The 20,754-nt window shown below is 42.6% G+C and overlaps 1 protein-coding gene and 1 pseudogene across 8 annotated transcripts in view; both read left to right on the top strand.

The window, feature by feature from the left end:
* LHFPL2 (LHFPL tetraspan subfamily member 2) overlaps positions 1-20,521 on the top strand; it is a 126,432-nt gene extending 105,911 nt beyond the window's left edge. For all 8 annotated transcript variants that reach the window (XM_049794449.1, XM_049794444.1, XM_049794446.1 and 5 more), the window contains 2 exons: positions 2,430-3,207; positions 16,134-20,521. In XM_049794449.1, coding sequence (XP_049650406.1) covers positions 2,778-3,207; positions 16,134-16,390 — 687 coding nt within the window. In that variant the 5' untranslated portion in view covers positions 2,430-2,777 and the 3' untranslated portion in view covers positions 16,391-20,521. The remainder of the gene's footprint in view (positions 1-2,429; positions 3,208-16,133) is intronic.
* Positions 16,443-20,521, top strand: LOC126036234 (uncharacterized; annotated as a pseudogene).
* Positions 20,522-20,754: the final 233 nt, after the last annotated feature.

Genomic DNA, 20,754 nt, shown 5'->3' with positions numbered 1-20,754 from the left:
GCTGTGAAGTTTCCCTGTGTTCCAAAACAGGGAAGTGTATTTTCCAGTGAAGTCCTGAGATTTGACACAATCTCCATATCATCTTTAGACAGGCTATTTTGCTTATGCAGTGACTTTTCTGGAGATACTGTGTTTTAAAATGTTACTGCGATTTATTCTTGCACTTGCATTTCAAATGGAGAAGAACGCCGTGGTTTGGTCTTTTCTTCTGATTCTAATATAGCATCCCACATTTGTTATCAGTGCCATGTTTTTGTGGCTGCCAGTGTTCATCTGGAATTTCCACCTACTTAAGTAAATAAGAACTTTGTTCTCATCTGTGTTCAATAAGCGGTATTTTATGTTTAGCAGGTACAGAGTAAACAGTAAAGCTATGATGGGTGTTCAACTCTTATGTCCCTTGCACCTCAGTTAAAATCCTGGAATTACAAAGATGAGGAGTTCACATGGGTGTGGTGCTTGCACAGAAATACAGATTCTAGAGCTTTTTGGAACTTCTTTTAAAAAATAAAGATGTTTTCTCTTAAATTCTCTTTAATCGTGCAGATGACATCAGAAGAATGTAGGTTTGTTGTGGACATTTCCTACATTCCAGTTGTTATTTGCAGTGGAAATACTGAGAGAATTAACTTTTTTTGGCAGGCTGACACGTCAGCGCTCTGTTATTACAAAGGGTGTATTCGAGTCATCGGTATGTCAGGTTGCTTGAAAACTTCATGCTTTCCCCCAGAAAATGGAAAATGAGCTGAACTGTTATCTCCCTATGGCTAAAAGTACAACTAAATGTTTTGCCTTTTTTTAAGGCCATGCTGTAACATCAAAATAAGGGATACAAAAGTCACTTGTTGGCACAGCAGCTTAAGTCCATATATCTGCTAGTACCAGAGGAGTGTGCAGATCTATACAAGGAAGAGAAATGCAGATAAAATCTTGCAGATGATTCACGAAGACTAGTATAGGAGGGAGTAGAAATTGCTGGATGAAATTCTGGATATGTTGAAGTTGTGGGGGTGTGTTTTGTTTTGCTTTCAGTGGGACTACGATTCAACCAGTGGGCTCAAAACCCCTAAGAAATTAAATACCAACCCCATGACAAAGCTAAAAAGAAAATTGGGGATGTCTGTTTTTCTGGCATCTGCTGACCCCTTTCTGTTTGGCAGCAGCACAGCAATGAGGTCCAGATATGGTTCTCAACTCTCTTGCCTCCAGTTCAATGTCAGTATTTTGGTTTTTGTGAGGAAAACTTGGAAGTGCTATGTTCTCATCATGGAGGGGGTAATGTGAGGGCATTTCCTGCTCCCACTCTTGCTTTCAGGCAACACAGTTTCAGTTCGAGGGCAGAGGCATGTGCAATGACCCATTTGTTGTTTTGAGGCCAGTATTTGGAGAGGAGTTGGAAGTATAGTGATCTCTGATTGCCTCTTGCACTAAGATAAGTGTAGCTGAGAATGTCATCAGCTACTGCTGAAAGGCAGTATAAAGGCTTGGGGAAAGCCCTAGGGAACATTTTGCTGCAGTCCCAGTGTGCACAGGGCTGTGGAAGGGGGTAACTGAGAGGAGTCAGGAATCTTAAGGCTGACTGGCAACCCCTCTCACCGGGGCTCTTGGCCACTTGGCAGCGACTGAAGCATTTTTCCACAGATTCCTGTTTACAGGGGCGTAAGTCACGTGAGGCTGCTGGTGTTGGCATCAGTTCAAGATGAGGTGTGTGCCATACCTGCAGGCAGATTGCTTTTCTGAAACACCGGTGCAAAGCTGGATACAGAACCCGGGGAAGCACCGGTCCTGCAAAACCCAGGCTTCAAAGGAATGGGCTGTGTCACCACATTGCAGGGCGGGCTGTCCCCAGCTGCAGTGCTGTTCACCTCCTCTCAAGGCTGGGGTTGGCTCAGCTGCAGTCAGCAGAAGCCCAGAAGGTTGGAACAAGGTTCCTTCATTGTCCCTTGCACCCAGGTGCCCATGGCACATGGAGCTGTGCCTGGCTTCCTTCCTGAAGGCATGCTGTGCTGCCTTCACAAACTGAAGGCAGGAGCGCACGTCTGTGAAACTGCTTAAACGTGTACAAACATTTTGCTGGGTAACTGCCAGCAACGTTGGTAATTTCGACCAGAGGAAAATGGTGGGGGCGTGGTGGTAGGAGTGGGTGGGACCTCGGGGTGTTACTGAGACCCTTGCTTGCAAAGGGCTTGACAAACACCCGCAATGGGATGGGGCAAAGCAGATATGTACCTTTAAGTACGGGCTGGGTAGTGGGAGATTAATCACTCCCCGGGACAAACCCAAGAGGTTTCCAGCAGGGTCTGTTTGACGGGCCCTTGTTAGAGCTTTTGCATGTAGATGTGGGTCTGCTAGAGATCTTGGCTCATTGTGGGGGCGGAAACAAAGACTTTTTTTCTCACTGCTGCTGTGTTGTCTCTTTTTTCTTGTAGGTGTGTGATGTCAAAGAGTGGGCAGTCCTTGGCCTCCCCCGCCAGCCTGCAGCATCATGTGCCAGTATGAATATTAAGAAAGAAAAGCGTACTTCAGAGCTCATCATCCCAGAAAGAAAAAAGGAGGAACTAAACGGAGAGAACAAATGACTGTACTGCTTGCAAAACTTGGGGCCGTTCACTTTTTCTCCTGAGAAATTTCATCTTGGCCTGAGAGCTGAAAGAGCAGGCAGAACAGCCACAGTGATTTTCTTAGAGTCCTTTAGTTCTTTCTTAATTTAATTTTCCCCCCTTGTGCCTGGATTTTAAGACTGTCAGCTGTACTGATCAGAAGCACTGAACATCAATATGTGTCATGTCATTGTAACATGTCGGTCGATGCTATGGACTCTCCTGAGTATTGTGGTGGCTTTCGCGGAGCTCATTGCTTTCATGAGCGCAGACTGGCTGATTGGCAAAGCAAAGCCTTCAAGCTCTGAGGATGTGGACAACAGAACGGGGGGGTCACAGGAGCCTTACCATCCGACGCTGGGCATCTACGGGCGCTGCACCAGAATCTCCCACATGCAGCTTTCTAGACGAGACACGCTTTGTGGTCCTTACGCCGAAAACTTCAATGAGATTGCCAGTGGGTTCTGGCAGGCAACCGCTATTTTCCTAGCCGTGGGAATCATGATTCTCTGTGCCGTGGCATTTGTGTCTGTCTTTACTATGTGTGTGCAGAGTATTATGAAGAAAAGCATTTTTAATGTCTGTGGGCTGCTACAAGGGATTGCAGGTACGTGTACTTTGAGAGCAACTAAAGATTTTAATTTAGGGGCCATTCAGCTGAAGAAAGACAGCAATTCTGTCCTGTCCACAGACAGACTGCATTAGGCAGACCCAAAGCAGTTCTATATGCTGGTGTTTTTTCAAACACAAGTGAAATTTATAGCTACACAGCATGTAATATATTGACATTGGCAGCAGAATTGCAGCCTGATGTGTGCCAAAATGAACTGACCAGTGTTGCTTTTGTTTGCTGTTATTTTTTTCTCTTTGTTTGAATTTCTTTCAGTAACAAAAACTTCTCTCCTTTGTTACCAGCAGAGAGCAAAGTTAATACTCACGTTAAGGCAGTCTATCTCCCTCTTGCTACTTTAGTAATTTTACCATGGACTGAAGGCAGTTCTCTCAGTGTCTCAGAGGCTTCATGACTGTGGTGAGAGCAAATACCACCCCAGGGATAAGAACAGACTGCAGTCACACACCCAGTTCTCCAGTCTTTCATGCTAAACAGCATCCTTGAAGGCTGTGAGCTTGACAAGTGATACCTTATGATAAACCCTTCCTTTAGCCAGGTTATAGTTCAGCTGCAGTTACACAGCCCAGTGAGCTTATCTTTTCACTGTCCAAGTATCAGCTGTTCTTTGCCTGAAAAGATGAATTAGTTCTAGAGGTTTGGTGTTTCTGCTTACAGAGATTAAATGACTGTTAGTAAACTGACACTGGACAGCCCTAGTTAGAGAAGTATTTGGCTTTCTGTACTTGCCAGTGAGCAGTGGAGAGAACCTGTCCCGTGCACAGGTTTTCATCTTTTGTGCTCTGTGTGTGTGGTCATCTGGAGGAGAGTGGTCTTCTGCCCTACCTCTGGCAACCCTCAGAGACCTGTGAGGAAGAAGGGAATGAGCAGGGCCACATCCTCTTTCCCTCTTAGTGGTGCTCTTCAGCAGATGTTTTCAATTCATAAAATGGTTTTGTTACAACAAAAATTAGGAGTTTTAACTTGTTTGCTCGAAATGTGAATCTGGCTTCTCCCTTCTTCACCTCCACTGAGGTGGCCAAACATGTCTGTGCTGGCTGTACCTAGACTGGAGGTGTAATGATAGGTGTTCAAACCTTTATCAAGCTGGTTGGTTTCACTTGCTTAGTTGAGTCCTAAATTAATCTTACTCTGAAGACATGGGGAAGTAGGCAAAAACTGAATTTGCTGCCTGCTGCAGCCCTCTGGAGCCAGCACTATGGTCCAGGGACCAGCTGACGCTGGCTCCTAAAGCATTAGCATGGTGGCTTTCGCCATCCTCCACTTCATGCATCTTCGGTATAAAAGTGTACTGCTTATTTCATGTCACCCACAATGTAAGGTTTGTGCTTCTGGGGCAGAATTAGATCCTTAAGTTGGCTCAAGATTCTTCTGTTCACATGATGGCATACAATTAGCAGATGAATGTCCTTTAGGTAAAAATAACAGGTTTTGCTGTAGTCGCTCCTGGTTTACAGAAATTGCCAGAAACAGTGTGACAAGGAAGCAGCTCTACAGTGCAGATTAAGCTGGGGAAGGTTTTAGCTCTTTGCTTTCTTACCCTGTACTTCAGAAATAATCCATGAAACCTGTTTTTCAGGAGATTACATTATTTCTTTTCTGTTGGAGGGGTATTTATATGGGAGAGATTGGTTAGCAGTGTAAGTAGATGTTTGGCATTGTCAGACTTGGGTCTGTTGAAAAGATAACTTCATTTAGAACTCTCATACCATCTCTAAATATCTAGTCTAACATCAAGATTAGCAGGAAGTAGGTTCCTGTGTCTTAGAATACTGTTCCTGAGACCATGTATTCGTGAGAAAATATGTGCAAAGACAGTTTTATGTTTTATTATCAAACCAGCTGTACCTGTAATGGGACTGGTGGCCTCAAGAATTGAACAACGTGGTCAACAAAGCATTTCTTACATGTTAGGGGATAGATCAGTCCTTTCTGAGCTGTACTGAGGATAGGAGCACTTCCTGTCTTATAATTCAGATAAATGACACAGCATGAAACCAGGTAATAGAAGGGTCATGTTACTGAAACTGTTGCTGTGAGTCCGCCTGCCAGTATTTGCAGCTGGGTGTCTTGTCACTAACAGCTCATTTTCTCAAGATTAGTTTTATTGGGTCCACTGCTACTTTTGTGCCAGTAGCATTACAGCATCTGCTTACGTAGTTGAAATTATTTTCCTTATGACTTATCACAGCTGTTAATTTCAACTTTCCCAGTTCCTGAGTTTTGGAAAATGCTTAAGCAAGTTGTTCAAGAAGGACAGTTGTCAGCATGGTTAATCCGCACAGGGATTATTATAGCTAGACTAATGCCCTGAGCAGAGAACAAGATACAGCCCTCCCTTAATCATTCTAAGCATAAGGTCATTCATTCAAATGTGAACAATTATGTTTTTAATAAGTGTAGGAGAATAAGTCACAAAATCATTTTGTTTATCAGCCTATATTAGTCCAATATTTGCAAGTATGTCAAACATCTCATTTTCAAAGATGAGATGCATGCATGGTAGAGTCATCTACAGGAACTCAGTATCTTGCAGACTTAATCTCATTTAAAATCTCTATATCTTTGCAGTGGAGATTTAATATAATTAAAAAACATACAACAAGTTAATTTATTCCTGGAATTCATCATGAAAAAACAATAACAGACACCGGATATATCTTTCCAGTCTAGCAGCATTGGTTGTGACCTGGATGATGCCTACGGTGAAATTACGGAGCAGACAGCAACATCTCTTCTGTTATGGCCCTCGGACAAATGTGCAAACTCTCATTTAGGTCAATGGGAAGGAGCCACACACGTATCTGGTCCACAGAGGGTTGGGGGTTTTTTTGAGAAAATGAGAAATACGAAGCCATAAAGGAAGAAACTATGACTCTTGTTTAAACTCCTGTAATTCCTTTGTTACAGAGCAAGGCCTTCTACCACTTATTTTCAGACTGCAGTGCCTTTCATTCTGGAGCTGTAGAAACAGTAATCAGTGGGCCTGGTTTTAGAGATGTTTGAGGATCGTTTCGTCTGAAAAAGCATCTTTTCTCTGCAATACAGAGTACAAAGAATAGAGCTGTGTAATTAAATAGATAATTACTACCCAGCAGCAAGTAGACCAGGCAGACTTTCATTTGAATGTCTTTTTGGGGAAAGTATTCTATTTTTACAGTCTGTGAATCACTTGAAATGCAGTGGGTAGAAGAGGCAGCATGTTATTATATGGTAGCTGTTAAAAACCAATTCAAAGGAGATGTTCACAGTAATCATCTAGTTACAGGAAGTAAATAATTGGCAGTCCCCTATTGACATATCTTGGTATGTATATAAGGTAGTTGTATATGTGTTTACAAACGTTATTTGAGCTTGGGTACTTTACTTTGGTACTAAGTAATATAATCTAAACATAACCTGTCCTCAAAGGAGGATGGGGGGGCAACTTAGTACAGAGCCTAAACCAGGTTTGCCTACTGTCTCTTGACACAGTTTGCTTCATCAAGTTCATCATCAGCAACTTTGCTTGGCTTTTTTTTTTTTTTTTTTTTTAACCTCTAAGGGCACAGCCGAGCAGAGCAGGCCCCCACAGCCAGCAGCTGCCTGACTTGCAGGTGGTCCACACCCTGACCGTGTGGCAGGAGGCGGAAGCTAAATTAGCAGTGCATATATTATCTCAGCCACAAAACTTGAGCAGGCCTCTGTGTTTCGTTGTGGGGATCTATGCCATCACATGCCTGGGAAGGCTTTGGGGAGAGCGGAGGGGAAAGGGTGCTGGCGTGTCAGGAAGGCAGCTGCGTTTGGGAGTTCAGTTTCTGTTACTCATGCTTGGCCATGCTGGAGTGGGGCTGCATTGCTAGGTTGATTTATCAAAAGGGGATAAAATAGCTCCTCTTCTCTAAAGTCTTTCCAGAGTGCTGATGGCTTCATCTGGGAGGCCTCTTGCGGGTCACCCCCTTCTCACCACTTTCTCTGTTCACAGTCTGCTGTCTCCTGGCTCAAATGGGGCTTGACTAAACAGGTTTCTGACAGAAGCACCAAAAACAAGCAAGTAAATATTGGGTTGCATCAGTCAGGAGACCAGCTGTGTCCCAGCCACACACCGAGGGGTGTCTCTGGTTTGGTCAGGTGAATGCATGGCTTCATTTTGCCATCATGTGGCTTAGCAGGCTGGGCTGCTGGCAATTACGCCTTCAACAGATATAAGTCCAGTCAGATGAAGCAGAGGTTTGTGTCTTCAAAGGCTGCTCCAGGTGGGCTGGGAGCACTAGGGTCCCCCAGGCACTTTGTCGGAGTCTGTCTGCTTGGGCCCAGATGCTGCAGGTCTGGGATTCCCTCCCTCACCCCAGCAGTTTCTCCTTCAGCATTGCTGGGGGATGGCCTGCCTTCTTCCTTTCCAGGGTCTGGGAGGCTGTTTTCTTCCCCTGGCACTTGTCCGGCTCAGTCCAAAGCAGTGAAGTCTCTTCCATGGTACTTTTTCTTTTCAAGTATCTCACAAGCTCTCCTGCATTCATTCTTCTGTCCTTTCCATGATTTCTTATTTTTTCCCCCTTTATTACTGTTCATGTCTTCTCCTGTTCCCTGTGCTGTGGTATCTTGTGGGGAGTTCCTCCATCAGAAACTACTGCAGTACCTGGGCAACAGTTCAGTTCCAAGAGTGCAGCTTTACCATCAAGTGCAAGGAAACTTCTCCACAGTTTTCTAAAATGAAGAGGTGAAACACAGTGTGAAGCCAGCTGTGTCTGTAACAGTCTATCTTTGCTGCTGGAAGAGTTTTACATCTCTTGCACTAACAGTTCAGCATGTTATACTTATTGGTCATCATTTCCATTTGGGAGGCGGGGTGATTAGGAAGATGGCCTGAGCAGAGCGTGATGGGAACCATCTGAAGGGGAAGAGATCAGGAGCTGCTTGTGGGGGTGTATGAAGTAGGATCCAGCTGTGCAGGGTGGGCTCGTGGTACGTGGAGTTGTGCGGCTGCACGCTTCTGGCTGCTGGAAGGTGAGGAGGCTGTTGGGAGTTGCAGAGGAGGAAGCTGAGGAGGAAGCAGGATGTTGGCCAGGACTTTCCTAGGAGAGGGGAGAAAACACAGAAGGAGAAGCAAGCTGCTGTGGAGGGGGCATGAGGCTGCTAGGGCTCTTTGATGCTCAGAGCATGACGTGAAAGGTTATGATGGCTGCAGAATAATTCAGTTATTCAGTTGTAGGCAGCAGCATGCTGTAAAAAACTATTGTTTTGTCTGAGAAAGAGCCAAACTGGCGAGCAAAGTAGAAAGCACCTTGTGAACTCATGTTGCTGCCTGCGGGCAATGGAAGCTGTTGCTCAGCTGGGGAGCCCAGGCAGTAGTAGAAGAGCAGAGCAAGAGTGGTTTTGCCCTCGAAGGCAAGGAAGCTTCTTGTTTGTCTTTGTAAAATGCAGAGCATGCATTTTTCAAAAAGCATATTTCCTCTTGGATTCAGCTCAGAGTTTTTCTTTTCTGATGCCAGAATTCTGAATTCTTGGGGTGGGAAGAAAGAAAAAAGGGCGGGGGGGGGTGTCCAGTGGAAATCCTGACAGTCTGAACTGCTTTTGCTGTCTGCGGTATAGTGCTTCCTGTAACCTATATGGCCAAATGCCAACATGACATCTAATACACACTTGGCTGCTGTAAGTTCAAGTGCAGGGGACTGCTGTGTTGGAATATGCCAGGGAAGGAAAATTGAGTTAAAGTGCTAAATTGCTATTGAGCCTGAGGGAGAGTATTAGTAACTTCAAAGAAATACAGCGAAGATTTCAGTGTTTTGTTAGATTTGGTGGTCAACTCATCTCCTGCACTACCAAGGTGGGCACATTGGAACCAGTAGACACCCAGCAGATTTTAAGTAGAATAGGAAAATAAACAAAAACCTCAGGTTTTCAGTGATCATGTTTGGCAGCTGATTTTCTCAGCAAGCATAAATCTCTTCCATCAAACAGTGCTCAGTGTGAGACGCTCATGCTAACCACTGAGAAATGTTTTACTGTGGCACCTATGCACACTGAGGACCCTTATCTCCACTGGTGTAGGTGAGACGCTGAGAACTTCTTTACACCCCTGCCCTGGCGATGTGGGGTAAGAGAGTGCTGGTTGCCCCCCAAGAGGCCAGGGGGATAGCGGGAGGGTAGCAGGGCTCCCTTTCCACTGGATTTTTGCTTCCAGGCCTCAGAGCCAAGACTGATGGTGCTGTTTGTACATGGGATGCAAACGCTAGGAGAATATTTAAACTCAACAAAAGCTGTGTTTTCACTCAAATGCAAGAAAAAAGATGAAAGTGGCTCTTTCAAGATGGGGGGATAACTTATGCTTAGCTCCTGTCTTCGGTGCACCTGGTGTGGTGGTGAAGGAAATCTGTGGGTTTGAGTTTTGCTTCCTTCCCCAATGCAGATGACCCCCACTCTGCTGCTGTATGATTCATGAAGCAACCCAAAATTGTCCCCTTCCTGCATCCCACTTCACCTTTTACTTCTTGCTGAGCCTTAGTTCCCCTGCAGCCCTGTGGTCTTGTTTGTGCTGTGGGATCAGTATTGCAGGATTGTAATGCCATGAAAAAAGATGGCTTGCAGCCCTTTTACCTCTTTGCTTAAGCTGAGGCCGGTTGTTGCTTTGGCCTCCCTTATAGAGCTGTGGTTGAAAGGTGGTGGTTTTCATTTCCTTTCTGCCAATGTAGCATAAGCAACTGATGGTTTGAAGGGCATGGTGGTCACTGGTCGAACAGCAGTGGAAAAGGTTGTGGTGAGTGGTGTGAAACATACTGGGTCTTCTCCTGTTTCTTTCATGGACAGAATAATTGACATGGCCTGATACTTCCTTCCCTGACTCGGGAACCTCCTGAATTGAGTTTCCTCCATCCTCTCATTTAGCAGCTTCAAGCCTTTAATGGGCCATCCTAGATTAAAAATATTCAATGCTTCATTGGCTTTTAAGGTAAAATGTGAGCGTGACCAGCCCTCACAGCTGTGCCTGAGCAGTGGCCCTATGAGTGGAGAGATTTTGGTTACCTCTGCATTGCTGAAAACTTGTAAACATTTGGCTTTTCCCCTATAAGGGGCTTTATCTTGACTTAATTGCAGGGTTAGCATCTGCCACACAGGAGGCCCTGTAGTGTGGTGACATGACTCCACGTGGCTGACAGCCAGCAAAGAGGCAGCGGAGTCATTCAGTGCTTGGGACTGATCTTACTCAGAGTCTCTGCATTTCCTTCCCTCCCAACTAATGGGGACTCTCAGCACATACATAAAAATTATTAAAAGCTAATGGCAAATTTGTCCTCCCCTCTTCTAAAAACAAGAGTCTGCAGGTTCATGCTTTGTTACAAAGAAGTCCAGGCAGTTAGATCACACTGATACCAAAAAAAGCAAACCCTGAATCCCCCATGTGATGTCATTCTGCCAAAGCAACCCACATCAAGCTGATAAACTGACTTATTTTTGGCTTTTCATGTAGGTAGCAAAATATATGTAATAGTTGAGTCTCCTACCAGTAGCCCCCTGCACTGTATTCCTGTCCCTGTTTCCACCCCCCAACATCAGTAATGCCATCAGAAGTCTGCATAGGTTTGGTTATGAATGAGCAACTTTGATTTGCTTAATAAATGGGAAAAGATGCATGAGCAAATGGTATAGTTAATTTACTGTTGAAAAGAGTAGGGATCCTGTCCTCTTTCTCAGCTTGGGGAAGGCAGTGGTTAGGGAACTGCCTTTTTCTTCTGGTAACTGCTTAACCTTATATGATCCTGAGACAAGTTTAAAGGGAAAAAAATATCTGTCCAGGATTTGAGCCATCACCTGGTTATAGTTTTAAACAGTTCATTCTCCTGCCTCAACTTAGGGTATCCCAGGTATCCTGAAATCTGTATACAGATGCTTGCAGAGTCTCCCTCTTCTTTTGGGGCAAAGACCTTCTTGCCTTTGGTCAGCTGCTTGTGTTGGGTGGGTCTGGCAGTCATGCAGGGGGATGGAAAGCAGCTGCAGAGGCAGGTCTGGGGCCCTGTGCTGCAGGTACCGTAACCTGTGCTCCCTTCAGCATCTCTGCCTTCACCCTTTTCCTATAGCCAGTGTGGAGTGCTGAGACCACCGTGTCAGCTGGCCTGAGCCCACCTCGTTAGCTGTCATCTGATTAAAATGGAATTACAGAATCATTTCACAGGGCTGAAGGTGTCTGTTATACAGCTGCTGAGTAGGAGGTTGTCATTTTGGTTGTCTGTCTGTGGATGAAGCAGTCAAAAGCATGCAAATGGTGGCCTGGTAGTATTCCTGCTGGGTAGGGGTTTGTCAGGGAAAGTTTGCATATATGAAGGCCTCCTTGGGTTAAGCTAGCATAGTAAATTTGTATAAATGTTTTACACATGAAATTGTTCAGGTATTCAGGTACTATATTGACACATTTGGAAATACAAGCAATAAAGGCAGGGTTGTTATTTTGCCTGGCTGATGCGGTGGTCTTGGGCTGAGCGTTAATCTCCTGTGTTTTTGCAGAAGAAGAGAACGATCAGGATCACCGCCACTGAGGAAGCAACCTGCCTGCACTGCCTGTGTGGTGGTGTGCAAGGCTAATCCCTCCTCGCCTTTACACTTCTTCTCTTCCTCTGTTAAAATGTCGCTCGGTTGTGCTGCTCCATGGGAGCCTGTTGCAGTGCCACCTCATTGATCACAGCTGCTTAATTTCCTGTTTCTTCAACAGCATTTAAGAGCTTTTTTTGCTATTTTGCTAGGAAATGAGAAGATAGTTTCAGGCTTTGCAATGGAAATTGGCTTTGTTAGTATATGCTGTTGTTTAATATGGCACAACAGCAGCTGCACAGGAGACTGTCAAAACTAAATAGCATGCCTTTACTTAGCTAAACAAGCATCTGCCTAACCCCTGTCTCGAGGGTTGTTTCCAAGGATAGAATGAAAAAGCTTTTACTCAGATCTGACCCCAGCCCATGATGTGACATACAAATGCCCATAACGGTAGACTGGTCTGCTGGTTTTCCAAGATGTTAGCCTGGCAGCACTCCTGCAGTGTATAAAAACCAGGAGGAGCAATTGCTTGCTGCAGTTCCAGGCCCTTAAAAGGGGAAAAGTTCTTGGTGCACAAATACAAAAAGGCTTCTCCTATAGACAAAGCATTACTGAACTGTCTTCAGAAACATTGTTGCACAGCAGTGCAGTCTGCTATATTTATATTGATACTTCACAGCATTCTGTAATGTTTTGCTTTGGTGCTTTCGGAGAAAGGAGTTGCTTTTACATCATTTGAATATAGAAGAGCTGATGTTTAGTAGGTTGTCTGTGTTGTAATCAGGAAATATATTTTAGTCTAATAATCCCAATAAAATCTAAATCTCATCGAAAATCTGTATTTCTTAAGGCTTCTTTTTGAAAGCAGGTAGTTAGGGACTGATAATAAAATGTTATGCAGGCAAATGGCCTTCAGTGAAAGACGGGAAAATGTTCTCTGCTGACAGACTTACACCAAAGACTTTTAGATGAGGTCTGTGGATAAAAAAGTCACATAAATAGTTTTCTGTTGTCATTCCTAGGCATCTGGCAACATTGCGTAGCATTCTTTCAGACCTCTGTTTCAAGGAATCCTAAGAGGAAGGGTAACTGAGAGCTGGCAACAACTAACAAAAAGGAAAATGTAATTATGAAAAAATTATCATACTGATTTAAAGAAGTGGGATAGAGCTAATTAAGAAGCAGGAACAAGAGTATGTGTACAGGAAACCGCACTCCCAGCAGTGCAGCTGTGCTCAGAGAGGGGGCTAAAGCTAGAACAGAGCAAGCCTGAGCTTTGTGAGCCTGTGGAGTAGCAGTGGAAAACTGCCTGTAATGTTTTCAAAAGAATTTGTTCCTCCCAGCAGGGGGAACAAACAGCAGTAATTCCACAGGTAGATTGGCTGTGAATTAAAACTCTCATTCACTGTACGTCAGTGCAAAGAACTGAAACAATTCATTGCAGAAAACTTTTCTTCAGACAGAGCACTCAATTTTTGTTCTCTGTTCTCTTGAAGATTGCCTTCTCTTCAAAGACACTGGGACAAGAGCAAAAACTGATTTATTAAGAAAAAGAAATCTCTATCATTAATATTTACTGTCCTCCTGCCAGATAAGTCTCCAGGCAAACTGGCTATAGGAGATAATTGTTGCTTTATCAGATCATGCTGACATAAAATGATACAACACAAAACTGAGCTTTGTACTTATGGCTAAGTACAAAACTACAAGCTACAAAAACTAACAAATGTCCTGAGAAGCTTTCTGTTCTGCACTGAAATGGAGTAGTAGAAGGTAGGTTTGGTGTAGTGAAAACATTACTTTTTTTTTTTCTTTTGTTATGCTAGGCCTGTATAGGATTCACCAAGTTAGCTATCTGAAGGAAAAATCAGGTGAGAGTCTGACCATATTCAAGTCCATAGTTAAGACTTTTCTCCAAATGTTGTTTTCATCTGTGAAAAAACAGCTGTAGTTTATCAAATTATGGGCTGTAGTCAGTATTTCTCCAGGAATTTTCTGTCCTCAAAAAAAAAGTTTTAAAGTCCTCATGACTACACTTGACAGCAGTGCTGCAGCCTTTTTGGGGGCTGAGTTTGATAGCGGCTTTTCAGCTTGGGGCATACATACCATGAACCAGTAGCTTTCAGGAGTTGTTCAGTGCTCTAGTTCTGGTAAAAAGAGATGGATGTAGCTTCTTAGTCCTGCTTGTGACTCAGCCATAAGCCAGGTTTGCTGATAAACACAGGTTCTCTAGGTTTGTGAGTGACGGAGTGGTAAACTTCAAAAACTTCCTTGTTGGCAGCAGTTACGTTGGCATTTCAGATTTGGCTTCTTAATTTGGTGATGGCGATTTTTAACTAGCAAAGGGGCTTGTGATCATTAGAGAAAATGGCAACTGGCCCATACCAATGTACAGTCAGAAAAATACATAGTGTGGTCATGCCGGTTATGCAGAACAGGAAACTAGTGATGAATAAAGAAGGAACTGCCGGTGTTTAGTCTGAAACGGCTGCAGGGCTCAGCAGGATGAAAGCACAGCTTATCCAGGTCTGTCCAAGATAAAGCAATACTTTATACTTAATGTCATTTGGCTAATCAGCCAGGAAACACTGCAAAAAAATTGTCATTGGTTCTTAAATGTAAGCAATGATGAAATCCCTTCACAGAGAACAGATATCACTTGTTAATGGATTTTGCCACCCCAAAGAATAATGACATTTAGTTCATTCATGCCCATGGTGCTGCGTCGTCATTACAAAAATGCTAGAGGAAGGACTTTCTTTTGTGAAATATCTGGCATTCATAGACGTTAATTTTAGACAGTTGGATGATGGTTTTTACATTTTGTGTATATTAACTGCTTACTAGCTAGGACCCAGCTTTTCTTTCTCGGTGAGAAAGTTTTCTTGCATCTGGCTGAATTTCTTTGAACAAACAATTAAGGAAACCTAACGTACTGTAGAATAGGCTAGTCTTAACGGAATTAAAGAAGATGTGAACAAGTCTTCACAGCTGTTTTTGGTAATCTCTTAGTATAGGAAAGAAAAGAGGACTGTTCTGCATTTTATTACTTGGTAGAAATTTTGGGATTAGATGAAATCTAATGGATGAACCAGCACCACACTTAAAAAGTACAACTTTGAGCCCACTTCTAGAAGGTGACAGCACCTTTACCAGCTATTTTTGTCAAGGTGCCAGGTTGAATAAAGGGCTTTACAGTGCAGGACAAATAATCGGTACTATTTATGGGATCTGGAAGGCTGTATTCATTTTCTGGATAAACTGGTTGTGTTTAAGCAAAAACTGTTTTTTGTAACTCTTTCTGTTCTTCTGAGTAAAATTTTAAAGAAAACAGAAAGCAAATTTTGATACCTATTGCGCTGTCCTGATGTTCAGCTCCTTACTACATATGTTGTAGGAGGGACATCTGTTTTTAACACTGTGATTTTTTTAGCACGGCCTGTAAAAGAACACAGTAGCCACTAGCCTATTAGGCATTTTGATTAAATCTCTCATCTTTGTGCAAAGATACATTAGGTGTGCTGGGATGTGACTCTTAATTTCCTTAATAAAGCCCTTCACTGAGAGACAATCAGATGGGCAAAACTTCTAGTCCTGAGCTTTTTACTTCCAGCCTGAGGTACAGCAGGGTGTTCGGGCAGTTTAGCAAGATGGGGAGTTGAGGCTTTTGCTCCAGCATCACTAGAGATGTGCTTTTCTTCTGCAGCAGCCAATTGCCTCTTTGGAGGATCGCTGCATTACCTATGCACTGGCTGTGGGTGCTTAAATCTGTTTGTTTGTGGCCAACTCCAGAATCCCTTCATTATGAAAGCAGCTTACTGAACTGGCAGTATTATTATTCTACTATGTCCTAATGTGGCCAAATAAGCAGATGCAGTGTGAGATTTATTTTTTTTTCCCAGGAAAGAAAATCAATTATGTAGGAAAAATCCAGAAGAAAAAAAGGCAAAAATATTTATGATGAATGACTAAATAAAAGCTTAATGAGGGCTAAACACAAACTCAAAAGTGGATGCAAACTTTCCAAAGTATTTGAAAAGTGCAAGTATAAACAGTAGGTAGAGATGCTCGAACATTTTGCACGCTCTGTATACCTGGCAGTAATGTGTGAAAACACAGGATGTAGAAGGAATAGAGAGATTAAAATTAGGAACTAGGCCATTATCATATGAAACAAGGCTGTGACAAGAAAAACCACAGGATAGCTGCAAGTTTAGATAAAACACTGCACTGTATATACTAGGGAAAAATCAGTAAAGGAGATTGGACGGATGAGGAAGAGTCGTCTTCTCCTAATCATGGTACTTAGAAGTGAGTAGTGACCATGATATCCATTACTATGTGTTGTGTTTGATGTTAAACTGATAATTTGTTAAACTTCTTTCTGTTTTTATTTCTAGGCCTCTTCCTTATCTTAGGCTTGATACTTTACCCTGCAGGTTGGGGATGCCAGAAAGCAATAAGCTATTGTGGACCTTATGCTTCTGCTTACAAACTTGGAGACTGCTCCTTGGGCTGGGCTTTCTACACAGCTATTGGTGGCACTATTCTGACGTTCATCTGTGCAGTCTTCTCGGCGCAAGCTGAAATAGCCACATCCAGTGACAAAGTGCAAGAAGAAATAGAAGAAGGAAAAAACCTTATCTGTCTCCTTTAACTCCAGTGGGGAAAAAATACCAGTGCCTGGGTCTTAATCTGCTTTCCATTGTCTGGACAAGCAGATCTGCTTACCCATTTCTACCATTTGTGTGATTGAGCCCCATGCGTTCCAGCCTCGAACTACTGAAATGGTATTTCTTCTTCGCTGGGCAATGAGGATCACAGAAAGGATCCCAAGAAAACAGAATGTAAATACTTGGGGATTTTTTTAGTTTCACTCTATGATCAGGACACAGTGGAATATATTAATCTGACTGGGGAGGTGAGGAATCTTGTGTATATAGCAGGAATGTTGTTGTTATAACTGACAAATTCTGATTGATCAGATTGCCTTACCCACCTTGGTCACTTTGAAGAATTTGGATTTAAAATAATAAAAGCCAGCACATTATTATTCTTTCTTACACAAGAGAAGCCTATTTTAATTAGGCTTTGTTTCCAAGGGCTCCCCTCACCTGTGAATATTTCACCACCACCTGGTTTGGTACCATAATTTTTATTGAGGTGCTTTTTGATACTGAACTTCCTTAAAGTACAGTGCCTTCTCGGATAGTAAGTATACATTGGAGATAGCAAAGCTGATGTGACGCATTTACAACAAACTTAAAGCATTTAAAAAGCCGAGTCCTTGCCAGATTTCTTTACTTGAAACCTATAGTGCAAGGGGTATGCCACTTGTTACTTAGCAGGCAAATTATTTTATTTCCATTGACTAGATAGAGAAGCTGTTGTTACACTGGCTTTCACCTGATTCGGATAAAATTGTTTGAAGAAACCATTGTTAGAAATATTTCTACAGACTTTATTAAAACTCCTGAAATCCTAAGCAGATGACAACTCCCCACAGCACAGCTGGGCATTATCTTGTGAATGCCAACAGCCTGGCCTGTGCTGTAGTCTCTCCTACCAATGTAGATCACATGTTGGACTCCACCAGTATTAATCTTTCTCTTGCCAGTGAAACCTCATTCATAGTCTACAGATCAGTCTCATGACCCATAGCCACATGAGTCCTTAAGAAATTTAAATTTTTCAGGAAGTCTTGCCAAATTCTACATGGCTGGGAAGACTTTGTCCTTTTTTTTTTTAAACTGAATGTAGTATGGGCCCTTTTCCCATTAAATCAGCAGAAATACAACAGACGTTGCCACAAATGACATTCCTTTCTCAAAGGCAGTTTGTTGTACTGCTTGTGGTGTTGCGTCACTTACTTGCTAGAACTACTTCTGAGAACAAACTTAGAAGGTATTTTAAAAAACAAAGGAATGATGCAACTGTGCCATAGGAGCATTGGGGATAATTAATCTGAGAAGTAGTTCTAATGAAATACTAAGTGAATTTTAGATTCCTTTTCTTCCTTCTTGGTAGTTTGACATCGTCCAATGACGATGTTGCTCTCCATCACTTGACTGTATAATATGGAGCAGAGATTCTTGTTTATGCCTGGTCAGTCCCTTGAAGTGTGCCATTTTTTATTTGTAGGTATTAAAAAATCATTGTTACTGTACAGGTAGATAGCAATTTCAATACACTGCTCAAGTCATTTGCAATACAAGAGCTGTTCAGCAGTCACGACCGCAAGCCCAGGGCCAGCCTCCAGCACAGATGAACACTAGCAGTCGCGGTGCTGGAGCACCCCTCCAGTGCCTGCCATGCAGCTCGGACACTGCCTCGGCCCAGCCGATCTGTGGAGCGGGCCAGGCCCAGCTCCCAGCCTGCGCCTGCCTGTGTGCAGGGCACCTTCAAGCCACACGCTATATAGATACAGAGGTGATCGCTGAGCTGCTGTGCAACAAACAAGGTCAACTTCTGCCGATATTAAAAAGGGATTGGTTTAAGCTTCTTACGTTTGGCTGCTCCTGCAACCCACGTCCACCGTATTCTAGTTTAAAACGGGTAATTCACTTTTCTTTTAAGTAAGTATTTAATTTAAAAAAAAAAAAGCAAAAAAAGCTATGGTCTAGAACCATTTCTGCCAACTGCCTGCACAAAGCAAGACTTTAGCAAATCAAAACTACTAGCACAACATGGTGTCTGAGGACAAAAATCACAGCCAGCATGTCCTGTCCACACCTGCGTTTTCCTCCTGTTTTTTTTTCCGTACGCGCAAACATACCATCTGACGGGCATGCCCTCAGCTTGCACCTCAGGTCCAGTGCCGTGGCGAGGCGGCTGCAACAATCCTGCCGACCTTCCTCCCAAGCCCCGGTGCTGCAGCATGCGCCACAGAGGCTGGCCCACCACCTCGCCAGTGCAACTGGAAGCGGGGCGGGGGGGGGGCTGGGAAGAATAAGAGTAGACTATAAATCAGCTAAAAATGAATGATTAAATAGATTTAGTTTTAGCTTTTCTTAGGTGGGTAGCAATCCAATGCCCACATCACCACTGCCAACAAACCTTGACACTGTATTAGGGTGACAAATGCTGCTTTGGCTTGGGCACTGGATTAGCAAGAATAAGGTCAGTTCTTCCAAAAGGTGTAGAGGGCATATGCTACTTTGGCTTAGAAGTAAACAATGACCAAGCTTCATTTACATTACTAGCTGACCATCTGCTGTGATGTACAGAACACTTAAAAAATTTTATTAGTGCAGTTTTTCATTACAAAGGAGGTATTTTCAGTGGCATGTTTTGGTTTTGTTTGCCTTTGTAACCAAGAGGAACCAGCTTTTCTGCTTGTTGCTGGTATCCTATCAACTTGCTCTGCAACAATATAATCAATGTAACTTGCAAGAATATCCATGTTCATCACATAGCACAGACAGAAGACAGGCTGGGAAGAAATACAGAAAAAAAAAATTTTCAGAATTTCTTTTCTCAGGGTTCTGTTTTTCTAGCAAGTGATAAGATGGTATGTATTGCAGATTTTTTTTTTTTTGTTCTGAATGAGGTTTTTTCAGGTGTAGGGTACACTCATTAAATTTGACAGCTGTTTAAAGTTGTTCCTGAAGTTCACCTCAGCAGAAGCTTTCAAGGATATTTTGCAAAAAAATAAAAAAGAGAAATCAGCCTAAAGCTAATTTAATTAATTTCAAGAGGGGGCTGTGGAGTGTAACTGCTTCTTAATGTACATGTACTGCATAGGATCTAGAAGAATTTGCTGTGGATTCTTTAAAACCTGTGTGCTGATTAGTTCAGTTTAACTTTGTTTTTGTGGTATTGAAGAATTCTTCAAACATCTGTGGTTTTATCGACTTCGTAAACTTGTATTCTGTAAAGTGCCATAGGCCTTTTTTTTTTCTTAAAATTGTAGCATATTTAAAAAAAAAAAAAAAAAATATATATATATATATATATACACGAACTTGTGTGAGATGTGCAATACCAGGAGTGGGTTTTGTTGTGTTGGTTTTTTTTTTTCCTTCGTTTTTGCTTTTAAACAAGATATTTGAAAAGGGACGTCCCAGGGAAGAAGTGGCTGGAGTTTTGGTGGTGTGGACAAACTAAAGCATAGAGTAATGCAACAGAATCACTGATTTTGAAGATGATTAACACAACAGCAGTAACAGCAGCTTAAAGATCTAACAAAAATCTTATCCAGATTGCTTTGAAGTACTGAGCTATGTCATACAAGCAATTCAAATATGAAGCTGTGTCCATCTCTGGTAACATACAATCTAAAAGCCAAAAAGGCTCAGCAAGGTTTCTTCATGTGCTGTATTTATAATGTGGCACTGCAAAAAACACTGCTACTGAGCTATTTCTGGTTTGTCTATATCACCATTGTATCTATTTTACTCAATAAAGTTCTCTGGATTCTGAGATTTTTTTTCAGCCAAATCATTTCCATTTTGCATTGTTAACCCACATCAGAGTATCTCACGTCCTAGTGCTAAACGGAGAGGAGTTCAAGTCTTCCTTGAAAGTGGTGGGCGCTGGTGCCTACCTCAAGGAAAGGACAGAGCCCAACAAAAGCAGAGCATGGCAGCAAGGCATAGACCACAGCCGCTTTGTATAGGAAAAGCAGCTGTGGCAATCCAGCTAGAGTAGATTTTGAGCCATGGTTTATTTGTGGTACTGTTTTTCTGTTCTTGAGTCACCACTATGTACATTTGTTAGCATGAATGATGTACCTAATGTGTTATTTTTAATCTAAATTTCAATTAAAATGTGAGTTTTCAAACTTTAACAGGAGTCTGACTACCTTAATTCAAATGTAGTGGACAAACTGAGCAACAGCAAGGTAGCTTTAATTGTAGCTTTAATAGCATTTAAGATCTCAGCCCACTGATGTTGTGTTTCAGATTTCCAGCTGACTAACAATTATTACCACTTACTGATCAACATGTATGTGATCTGAAGTTGTAGCTGTGTGTTATACAATACAGTTGCATGAAAGAAACTAATTGAATAGATGTCTGA

Source organism: Accipiter gentilis, chromosome Z, assembly GCF_929443795.1.
Source record: "Accipiter gentilis chromosome Z, bAccGen1.1, whole genome shotgun sequence".
Classification (NCBI taxonomy): domain Eukaryota; kingdom Metazoa; phylum Chordata; class Aves; order Accipitriformes; family Accipitridae; genus Astur; species Astur gentilis.
Note: the sequence above shows the minus strand (reverse complement) of the source record. Positions and strands in the feature narration are given on the sequence as shown.